The 12,292-nt window shown below is 39.9% G+C and overlaps 1 protein-coding gene across 1 annotated transcript; it reads right to left on the bottom strand.

Moving 5' to 3' along the window:
• Positions 1-269: 269 nt before the first annotated feature.
• MYL5 (myosin light chain 5) lies at positions 270-11,810 on the bottom strand. Its single transcript, XM_037902260.2, has 7 exons — positions 8,879-11,810; positions 8,475-8,582; positions 7,311-7,386; positions 5,724-5,828; positions 3,001-3,079; positions 1,369-1,417; positions 270-978 (listed from the first exon to the last, which is right to left on the bottom strand). Exons 1-7 carry the CDS (start codon positions 8,879-8,881, stop codon positions 877-879), a joined length of 522 nt encoding a protein of 173 aa, XP_037758188.1. The 5' UTR covers positions 8,882-11,810; the 3' UTR covers positions 270-876.
• Between the last annotated feature and the right edge of the window lie 482 nt (positions 11,811-12,292).

Genomic DNA, 12,292 nt, shown 5'->3' with positions numbered 1-12,292 from the left:
GACGTGTCTTTTTGTAAATTCTGATGAAACAAGCTGCATTTTCAAATGAACAGGAACTATGGACTCCATGACTGTCAAGCAGATGGGATAGTTTAAACTCCACCTTTTTACAGCAGGTTTCTACTCAAAATCAGTGAGGATTACAGCTCTTAACTGTTTTTATAAATGTTGCTTTTGCTCTAATGAAAATTGACAACTCAGAATGAAAGATTGTACCAAACAATGTTATCCATTTTTAATCCATATAAAAATAAGTCGTTATTTCTTGGAAGTGAAAATCTTTACAAGAAGGGTTGTGTGTTCATTTTGGGGGAAGATGAAAGTTGTGGCTCTGGCAATACTGACTGCTCCAGAGAACATCATTTGCCCCTAAAATAGAGTAGTCAGCCTGGAACAAGCAAATGTGTGACTGACCTCTGCAAATGTTCTCTCTCTTCAGCATAATGCAACTGTGATTCCACAATGATGGCCACTTTTATAATTACCTATCACAGTGTACAAAGAGGCAGGTGCCATTAATAGCTACCTATTGATAGGTTCTTAGAAAATGCAAACAATCGGCTAGCATGTCTTTCTCTGTTTTATTTTGCCTGGCATAAATTTGAAATGAAGTGTCTCTGCAATGGGCTAAGGAGAATGGAGTTAGCTCAAAAACAAAACTGTTGCTATGAAAAAGCATGGTAAAAGGTGCAGTTTTCACCTTGGGCCCTCCAAAGTAATGGAGACTAGGACATAGCTATTTTTAAATTGCATGAGCAATGGGTAACTGAGCTACAGCTGCATAAAAACAAACACTACAGCTGCGTAAAAAAAAAGTTTGATTTTTATTTATTAACCCAATGTGAGAATTTAATGCAACTAACAAGTGTGCGCTCTTTATTCTTCCTTTTCCTCTCCATGTGTGATAGTGTAGCAGAACGATTTATAATCCAAGTTTCCTGCTGCATCAATAGGGGAACTCTTGAACATCTGGTCTATCTGTATACCATTAAAAGAAAAGAACATTGTTATGTTTTTCCAAAGCAGTGTTTTAGCAACTTCCAACTTAAAACTCCAGCATGGAAGCAAGTATCTGCAGCCACTTACTCATTCTTATTTCTGAATTATTTTGAAAAATTAATAGCATTTAACAGCTTGAAACAGATGATGCTCTGTTAGCTAGTAATTCAGTAGGCCTCTGCAATGTGAATGTTGTAACAATGGGTTAGTGGTAATTCCTAAAGCCACTGAGTAAAAGGATTTCAAAACACTCATTTCCCTCATCCAAGAGCCGTTATTTTAAACAGAATAGTCTTGCTGCCTTTCTAGGAAGCAACTGTCATTATATACCAACGTGCACTTGAGTGACAGATACTGTAGTATACAAACCTCTTCAGCAGTGAATTTGTCAGCCTGTGTCATCATCATGCGTTTTAAGCTAGTTAAAACAGACACAGAGAGAAGATTAGTTAGATGACGCTAAGTCAGAGTAAGGATAGCACAGTCACAGTTCCTCACAATGAAATAATTATAGAATACTTTATTTTTCAACCTTGTCTTTGGAATATTTTAAGTTATAGAAAAAACCCCTCTGTTACCATTCTATTTACTGTGTAGTTAAATTGTTTACCTTTAGACAGCTGGCTAATTCCCAACTAGATAACACCTGCACACTGTTCAGTTGTGGTTTTAGCTCAGTAAGTACCAGTTTGGAAGGGCAGTGAGTGTCCTTTGAGCAGAAAGTAGGGTAGGACTCTTGCCTAGAGTGAATCCAAGCAGCTGTTCTCTACTCATTCCTTAGGTTTGGACTTAGGTCCAATCTATGTACAAAGCTGGAGTGCTTTAACTAATGGTGCAATTTAATACCAATTTAATTAAAACAGTACAACTTTGTACTGGTTTAAACCTGGATAATATTAGTTTAAATTTACAGGCACAAGCTATCCTGATATAAACACTTAAGCATGCAGCTATAGCAATTTGTAGTGGGGTTGCATCAGTTTAACTAGGTATACAAATCTAGTTAAACTTATGCAAAACAGTGTGCAGTCAAGCCCTAGCAGGGATAAGGCAGGATCACCTATATGTCACAGCAAGAAGAGAACTGTTGCATCTGGCTGGAAAGCATCCCTAGAAGAGTCATGCTACTGCCCTTTGCAGGATTAAGAAGGATGTAAAGGAAGATATGGATCTGATGGGGAGTGGGGGTGATACGGTGCGGAGGGGGAGAGAGACTGAGGAGTTCACTTGTCTCAGGTTTATACACCACAAAGCCCAAGATTAATTAAAAAAAAAGTTACAGGGAAGAATAATTTAAAACTTAGACAATGAAAAAGTAAAAGGATATATACAAATCCAGTTCAGAGTTTAAGCACCCACTGGGTTTTACTACTTACAGGTTTTCATGCTGTGCTAATAAAGGAAATTTATTTAGCCTCTCATAGGAACTTGAGCATTAGTGAAAAGCACTAAACACCCATCTGCAAATGTTCAAGATGCTTCTTATGCAAACAGCTTAAATATGCAAGCTAATATTTAAAAAACAAAAAATGTCTCTGGCATGCTCCCTAGAGAGGAGAATGGAAAGTAAACTTGCCACGCTTTATCCCTGCAGGAAAACTATTTTAATAGTTTTATTGTCACTGAATATACAACAGTTTAATTCAATGTTGTCCACTTGTACAAATGTATGGAACACAGATAAATTTCTTACAAATATAAGGTTTTTAAACGGTATCTGGTTTGCTTAGTGGGGAAAAGCACTAGTAATTATCTTCCTGGGCATTATTACAAAGTCACTCATTTGCTTGGTCTTGCATTCTGTTCCTGCACTTTATTAATTTAACAATATGTAGTCATTTGAAAATTATAAAGCTAGTGACCTGAAAAAGAAGGAATAAACCTGTTAATTTACCAGTTAATTCTCAACATAATCCAAAATACTGAGATCTCAACTGCCTACTATAATGTGACTATCATGATTCTTGATAGGCTTGATAATAAACACAGAAGTAAACTTACTAGTCTTTGTGAATGTGTCCTTTACCATCTGGATCAAACATTTTGAATGCATTTAGTATGGTCTCTTCCCCATCCATACCTGCAGAAAATAACAGATGCCAGTGTGGTTCAGCTGATAAAACACTTCCCACTGGTTGGAATCTTTCACAAGAACAGTACTCAGGCCCAGTAGTACAATGGGTCTGTGGTACTGGAAGTGCTGTCTCTACACGTAACAGCATTTGAAAGCTATAGAGGTGTGTTTGAGGAGGAAAAAATGAGAGAATGTATTTGGATTCCATTAGAATAAATGAAGCTGACTGAGCAATTTTAAGGGGGAGTGAAAATTTTAAGACTTTTTTAAAAGAGAGGGGGAGACTGCCTCTTCTGAATAGCAGGTGTGTGTATACATCCTCTTTGAGACATCAAATGAAGGTCACCTTTTTATTTCTGGTGTCTGCTCAGGTGTAAATTAGTCTATGGTCCTCCAAGAAATGACATGTTTACTGGTCAATATGACTTCACTGAATTATAGCAGGCTCTGTAATATCAGGCAGTGGTGTAATTTGCATTTAGTCAGGGAACAATATACGTACATTATTTTGAAAATCAGTCGGATATCCTAAGAAATATGAGCAAATTCTATTGTGTAAATTAATAATAAAAAGAATAAAAATTAGAGTTGTAAGGCCAATTTAAAAAAAAATAGGTAGCTAAAAATAGCCTCAAGTCCATCCTTAGTTGTCTAAATAATTGGTTAGATATTTCAAAAGTGCTGAGAACCCAGCTGCTGTTATATATTAATGTTTAGCTGTTGTATTTGTGTAAAGTGTAGTGCGGGGTTGGGGCTGACAGGCTTTATGAAGTCCCCAGGGAGCAGAGGTGGATGGCTATAGTAGCAGCGTGGCAGCCAAGAAACAACAATGGGGATAGATGAGTCTGCTCTGGAGAGAGTGTTGCATGGCAAGACAGTTTAGGAAGAAGTTAGAGCCATCCCGAGTGGTGGGCAAACTCTGCCAGGGTCTCGAAATGGCATTACAAGTTTCACAGAGATTTGCTTGCAAGCAGTTAAAAAACTTAAAACCTTAAAGAATTACTTGGCAAAAACTGGAGCTCATGTTAGAACACTATCTCTAGCAGATGTCAGCTGGATCATGTCAATGTTAATCACTAATTTCCTTTTCAAATACATGTCATTATTGCCATGGAGTAAGGACTGACCCTTGCTATGTGCCCAGACATTTTAATTGAAAAATACCTATTGACATCTCTGATGCAGGTGAGCTTTGAGTATCACTTAGAATTACCAACCTTAAGAATGTTCTATGAGCAGTAAAGTTGAAGTAAATGATTAAAGCCTTTTCAAAAAGGTACTGGACATATGGGGAGGTTCGGATTAAGGCTTGGTCTACTACACTACACAGTAAAGTAGCTTACGTCAACCTAATTATGTCAGTGTACACATTACAGCCTTGTCCCGCCAATATAAGTGCCCTACTACACTGACATAACTCCACCTCCACTAAAGGCATAGGGCTCATGTTGGTGTAGTTACACTGCCTTACTTACAGGAGCTGTTGGCTGTCTTGTCAATTTCATGGCTCCAGGGCCATGAAATTGACAAGAAAGCTGGGTAGCTATAGCCCAGCTGCCCCCAGCTCCTTGCTCCCAGCAGGCTGCGCCTGCCCAGCTCCCTGCTCAGAGAGCTGAGAAGCCGGAGCAGCTGCCCCTGTTCCCAGCTGGAAGTGGGGAGCTGAGAGCCGGAGGGACAACTGGACTCCTGTCGGGGAGCTGTGCAGAGCTGAGCCCTGGCTCTCAGCTCCCCACACTGCCCCTCTTCTGTTGGTGGAAGTGCTCCTGGTGAGGTTGCAGTGGCTGTAAGTCTACCTGAGATTGACATAAGTCTGTATTATACACATGCCCTAAGGAACTTCTGAATAACGGTCTATACAGACCAGGGATGGGCAAACTACGGCCCATTAGCTCCCACTGGGGAGCGGGGTCTGGGGCTTTTCCCGCTCCAGCCGAGGCACTGGGTCGGGGGCCGCACCACGCAGCTCAGCCCCACTCCGGCGCTCCAGTCAGGGGCTGCACCACGTGGCTTGGTCCCACTCCGGCGCTCCAGTCAGGGCGCAGGGTTGGGGGCTGCACCACACGGCTCCCAGAAGCTGCAGCATGGCCCCACTCCGGCTCCTACGTGCTCCAATGGCCCCCTTTGGCACACTAATGGGAGCTGCAGGGGCGGTGCCTGCAGATGGGGCAGCGTTCAGAACCGCCTGGTCACACCTCCGCGTAGGAGCCAGAGAGGGGACATATCACTGCTTCCGGGAGCCGCTTGAGGTATGCGCCGCTCAGAGCCTGCACCTCTCCCCACGCCCCAATCCCCTGTCCCAGCCCTGATCCCCCTCCCGCTCTCCAAACCCCTCACTCCCAGCCCAGAGTACCCTCCTGCACCCCAAACCTCTCCCCAGCCCCACCCCAGAGCCTGCACCCCCAGCCAGAACCTGCATCCCTTCCTGCACCCAGGCCCCAGCCCTGATCTCCCTCTCGCTCTCTGAATCCCTCAGTCCCAACCTGAAGCACTCTCCTACATCCCAAACTCCTCATCCCCATCCCCACCCCAGAGCCCGCACCCCAACCCCAATTTTGTGAGCATTCATGGCCTGCCATACAATTTCTATTCCCAGATGTGGCCCTCAGACCAAAAAGTTTGCCCACCCCGATATAGATAGTATTAAACTCACCAAGTAACTTTGCTCCAAAGAGATTCAAAAACATTGTGAAATTAATGGGTCCAGTGGCTTCCTTGAGCATGGATTCTAGCTCCTCATCTTTTACATTTGTTTTACCTAAATTAAAGGAAAAGGTCTTTCAGTGTACAAATACCCATACTATTTAGAGTTATAATAGACAAAGTATCCATCTTTGGTTCTAGGCACCTTTACCAACATGTACTCACTGTATGATTGCCCCCCAAAATACTTTAACCATTTCAAGACAGCTTTCCACTTATTTTCTTTATTTTGCTTTGTAACTTCCTACAATTCTTTAAATAGAATCCCCTCTGGGGGAGGGATAGCTTAGTGGTTTGAGCATTGGTCTGCTAAACCCAGGGTTGTGAGTTCAATCCCTGAGGGGGCCATTTAGGAATCTGGAGGAAAAAAAAATAAAAATTGGGGATTGGTCCTGCTTTGAGCAGGGGTTGGATTAGATGACCTCCTGAGGTCCCTTCCAACTCTGATATTCTATGATTGGATGACTTTAGTACCATAGCACTGCTAATGCTCTACAAAGTCAGTCTTGGCCAAATGTAGGGAATCACTTTGTAGTGGGTGGGGAATGGAGTTCAATAGCTGTAGTTGGCTTCTGAAAAGAAGAGCTGCAAAAATCTGTCAAAAGGAGTTGATAAAGCTGTATGGCTGTACAAATCATGCCTTCCAGTTACAGGATGATTATGGGGACAATGTATACATGAGGCACCACTAATGACCACCAACCAGATCTGCAGGTGTCAACTAGAAAAAACAGAAGAGGCTCAAAGGGAGAGTATGCAAAATGGATTGGTTTTAGGTAATACATGCATGCAAGTTTCATAGGACTTTCCTCCTTACAGTAGATGGCTCTTTAATGTAGCAGAAAAATCGTTGGAAACTGAGGCTAGACAAATTTAGAAGATGCAATTTTTTTGGCCAGTGAGGGTAATTACCCATGGGAACAACTTAGGTAGTGATAGAATGGATTCTCCATCACTTGCAGTCTTCCAATCATTTCTAGAAGAGAATCTATAGCTCAGCCAGAAATTATGGGCTTTATGCAGGAATCACTAGGTGAGGTTCTGTAGCCTGTGTCATGCAAGAAATCAGACCAGATGATCATAGCTGTCCCTTCTGGCCGTAAAATATATTAATTCACTCTTTTTTAAAGGGGGGGAGGGGTTTCTAAGGATAGGTTAGTGGAGCTCAAATATTATGGAAAATGTGGGAGTTATAGTCCTAAAATACTTCAACATTTTAAAAAGAAACCTTCAATTTTCTGCACTAATAGTGTGACACTATCACAATCCTGATACAGTGTTTGGAGAAATTACTGTAGAATTTAGCCTAACAGAGACAGGAGTAAACTGAGAAACTGGAATTCAGTTTACAATCCCATCTGCTTCCAAAGTTAAAAGGTGTTGGGTCTCTGGAGCTCTGGGTATGTTCTGTCTCTATCAGGTCTACAAATTCAAATATTTACAGTGTTAAATAGTCCACCACTTAGCACTTAAAACTATGAGTTTAAAGTGAGTAAGTATACATTAGTAAAGTATATCTCTACTCTAGTGTACTTACCCAAAGAAGCATAGATATCTTTCAAGTCTTCTTTATCTATGAATCCATCTCTGTTCTGATCAATTAATGTGAAAGCCTACATGACAGAATAAATATACACATAATATATTCATGTTTTTATCTGTTATAGCTTTAGAAAAGCTTTATGTATACCTGTGTTCAATACAAGTTTGAACTAAGAGAGAACTGTATTTCCCTAATATTTTTTTACAGTAAATACACATTCTTTAGTAAAAAGTTACATGAAAAAATGTGTATGCCCAGCGTGCTAAGCTTTTACTTGTCATATTTCATATTTTCATTTCATTACTTACTAAAAAGTGATGGTTTTGTTTTGTCTCTTAATTATACTTTAAACTGCAAATCCCTCTCTTTTAATAATAAGTGTAAAGTGAGTATGAATTCTTTTTAAAACAACTCTTATACTAGGGTGCTGAATATTTTCCAGAACAATATTACTCAACTTTGAATTGCTGGAGAGCCACTTGATCATTGAACAGACTCTGAGAACCAGAAGACAGTCATACTGATGTTTAGACATTGTGTTTTGTTGTTGCGTCTCAGTATCATTGCATGGTAATACAACAATGTGACACAAATATTATATTCTGAGCGTGTTCATGATTATATTGTGGCTATGACTCTATTTAACACTCTTTCCTGTTCCTTAACTTTTTCTTGTTGCTGGCAGTGAGGAGGTACATGCGGCACCTGTTTCTTGGCTCATCTGCCTTTCCCCACTCCATATCTGCTTGCTGAGCACTGTGTGTAACATGTCAGGTACCATGGAAAATCCTTTGTGATTGATCTGTGTTGATCATGGTTGTTCTGATGGAGATAAGACAGCACAAGGCTACTCCCAACCAAGAGCTAAGTGCATTGCTGAAGCCATTAAGTACCACTGCACACGATATGAATTGTTGCTTTGGCAGAGACAAAGACACAGGATATCCTCATATTATGTGGAGAGGGATCTGAACCAAAGGCACAGACCAGAATCCATCCCACCCTGTTTAACTCTTAAGTCAGTTAATGAATGTGCTTTATATAACAAGCTGGCTAGAACCCATTTCTGAACATGTACAACCTTTGAGAAATTCAGGTCCCAATTCTGTATCTGTGACCTGTCTCATTCAAATATATACACCTCCTATATTGTCTTACTTCCTTAAATTCTTGGATCTGTGTCTGCTCAAAGTTGGAGAAGACATTAGAAGACGCTCTCTGAGCACGTTTGGCACCACCTTCCTTCTTTTTGGTTTTTCTGCTAGCCTGAAAAGAGATGAAAGAATAATTTTGATCTACACTGGGAAAGAATAAATATATCATTTACTCCATTGTTCTTCTGAAATACACACTCCAATTAATACTTGAAGAACAGCAAAACATAAGTTAAAACTTTCTTTCTTTGCTAAGATACGACTCTTAAACATTCATACTTTAGATTTCAAAATTACTGCAAACACAATGCTCTCTCTCAAATCATAGTCCTTTTCCTAGGAGTATCATGCAGATAAATGCCCTGGTCTCCCACCAGAACCATGGTTTCCCACATGGGTTGAACTTACCATCGTTACTGGAGAGAGCTGCTGTGCCTTGCTGTCTTTGGGAATCTTACTTTATAAAGTGCCTCTCCTAGGGAGCGGTGGGGCTAATCTTTGCAGCTAGCATGTCCCAAAGGAGATGTCAAACTTCTGGCTCACAAGACTTGCTCCATACATGGACAGACGTCCAACATATCCCCTGGTCTCTAGTGGATAAACAACTGTTGCTTATACTTGAAATCTCCTTAAGTGATCTGCTGTCTAGATTACCGGTGATGAGCTAAAATAGTGATGGAAGCACACTGTGATGTTACTATACATAACACTGCATAGCAGCTGTACTCAGTAATGGTAAATTTCTCTGGATTCTCCTAAATGTATGTCTCTCTTAACTGCAGAGGTATGGGATTTAAAAGACTTTAAAAATAATTATTTTGGGAAAATGTTACCTTTTTCCTCCTTCAGATCTATTGCATTCCTTATCTTTTGAATGGTTTATTTACAGATACAGCAAGTTGCTGCGGGTGCTATCAGGAACAAATAATCATGTCATGCCATACACCTTCAATGAGGACTTTTATTTTTGAAGAACTTAATTGTTGTTTTCGTTGTGACTTTTCGATGGAGGAGTTTCCTGCAAATTAAGCCTTCCCTCCTACCAACCTACATGCAGACCTCTCGACACAGAGCACACAATGCTCACATGTCCCTCCAAGAGCCCATTCCACCTGCTCCAATCATATTTTTGAAGGGGCCGCTCCCATTATATAACTAACATATTGATACACAAAATACATACCAATTGTACAAATACAACACGCAAATATAAAAATGATCTTAAGACATTCAAAGCTATAACTAAATGTAAACTATACAACTTCATTTTCAGCACTACCCTCGGTACTCAAAAATGTAGTAGTCATCATTAAAAAACATGCTGTGACAATATCAGTCATAGCTCCATGAAACGTTAGTGTGTTTTGTGAAACAGTTTTAAAGTGAGAAATAAAAGAATCATGACTGTAACTGAACTGATCCTTTCATAAAAGATAAATACAATTCATGTATCCAAGGTTTTTGAGTGAACTAAGCCTAGTGTGAAATTACCTGTGAAATGTCAATTAAATGAATTTCATTTTATATTATCATTAGTTAGCTCTGGAAATCAAAATAGTGCATCAACTCTATGCATGCAAATATCTAAAAGTGAGAGAAATAATTAAATTACTGGTTAGAGAGTTATCCATGTCCTCTCAAGACAGTGGGTGCTTTGGGGGATATTTTTATACATAACTTGACCTTTGCCTAATTTTGCCAGTAACTTTATTTTTACTGGAAACTTAGTATTGATATTTATCGGGGAAAAAAGAATAGTGCTCTGTTCTCAAGATATCAGTAAAGCTATATAGCTCTATTAAATATTTTGTCAGTAGGTTTTAAAAGCAGTACTGGGAATATTAGTATTTCTCATGTTCTGCGAGGAGTGAATCAGGCCCCTACCTCTGTGGTAGTGCAGTTCCATTGTTCCATAGAGGGGATGGATTCTAAAGGCCATGGATCTCTCTTGTGGAATTGAGTCAGCTAAAGGCTTCACGTGCACGATCACTCAGGGTGGGATGTCTTGAGGGTGGTGGGGTGACAGGACTGCTTTCTGTGTGTATGCTCCACTGCTCTTGTCTCGAGGAGGGCTGAAGTAGCCTTCCCTAGCAGCTCTGCAGACTTGTGACAGGGACAAGCTTCCCTTTTCCCACCATGACTCCCCTACAGCTTTAGCCCAGCTATTCAGGCTGGTTCATGGACTGAGGATTGCCTCCCAAGAGCACAGAAGAAAAACACAAGTTGAATTTTACCAAAGTTGCAGTACATCCAGGGTACAGTTTATAACAGGACATTCTAAGCTGTGTACATTGTGAAGAACATAGGTATTGTCATACAGTAACAGATCAACAGTCCATCTAGCCCAATATTTTTCAGTGATTTATGGCAGCGCTTCAGAGAAAGATGTGGTGGTGTGCTTTCATCTAACTACATAATCTATTCCACAGGGAATATGTTTGTCATCTACACCAGCGCTTCATAAGAATGACTACACAAGGGTGCAGTACAATAGAAAATCAGGTCTGCTGCCACCACCATGGGAAAATGCAGCTGCTCCCTTGAGGTTTTGCTCCCCTTTGAAGTATCTTCAAAAGTGAGAAAGGAACTATGTAAATAACTTACATTGCCCCTACACACACAAATAGGTTGCACATTTCCATTATGCAAAAATGTGATTTGACACCTCCATTTTAAACTCATGTTAGTTTAAATAAATGTAAGTAAAAAAAGTTTAGAAAAAATATCTTGAACTTCCAGCCAGGTTGAAGACATAAACTTACAAAGGGAAATAAATGTTATGTGTGGTATAGTTAACTTGTGCTGTATTGAAGAACTCTATGGGAACTCTAATTGGCAGGACTCCAATAGTGCTTCACAGCAAAGGGCTAATTCATTCTTATTCTGTTTACTTGACTTTCACAACCCATTGCACAGAAAATATTTAAATGATTCTAGCGGTGGTCTGAAAAAGGTAAACAAACAGGCATAAAGAGGATTTTAAAATATAATTCCAGCATGCATTAGAGCCTCTTGAAACAATCTGAAATTAAGTTCTAGATATAAATATATAATTGTAGGGTTTTTGTATATTTTAATATAGCTGTCTGAACATTTCCCTAGAAATCACAGGATAAAGCTTTCTAAAATGAAAATATAAACTATCCAAAGTAACTGTTAATGAGACACATTTTGCTTTTATCTGTTCTTAATTAACATAATTAGTATGAAATTGTACAAGGAACTATGTAATCAGTCTAGCTTTCCCTCAAGCTATTCTAAGAATGTATAGTGAGATGATTTTTAGGAGGACTTTATTTAAAAATAGTTTCTTAACGTGGGATCAGCAGGAAGCATGGAATGGCAAAATCTAAAGATAACACACCAGTCCTTAAACCAGGGCCCTCAGAGAATATCAGAATACAGCATCATTAGCAAATGTTGTGTTTGCAGCTGCCTCTTCTACTGAGAGATGAGATGAGAGAGACTGCTTCTTTCACAGATAATGTGGCACGCTAGACTAAGACACAAAAAAGTTTCTAATATACTACACTTTCTTATAATACACATGTGCCTTCCACAATACGTAAGTTAGACTTCAATTCTGCAATGGCTATCCTGTACAGCCATGCTGGTCTGTGTTAGTAGTTCACAACGCAGGAGTAGGCACCAAAGGGTTGAATCTGATGAAGTGGGTTTTAGCCCAGGAAAGCTTATGCCCAAATTAATTTGTTAGTCTCTAAAGTGCCACAAGGCCTCCTCGTTTTTGCTGATACAGACTAACACAGCTACCCCTCTGAAACCTGGCACCAAAGGGAAACACTTGTAAACATGTTTTGTTTG

The sequence above is a fragment of the Chelonia mydas genome, chromosome 5 (genome assembly GCF_015237465.2).
Source record: "Chelonia mydas isolate rCheMyd1 chromosome 5, rCheMyd1.pri.v2, whole genome shotgun sequence".
NCBI lineage: Eukaryota > Metazoa > Chordata > Testudines > Cheloniidae > Chelonia > Chelonia mydas.
Note: the sequence above shows the minus strand (reverse complement) of the source record. Positions and strands in the feature narration are given on the sequence as shown.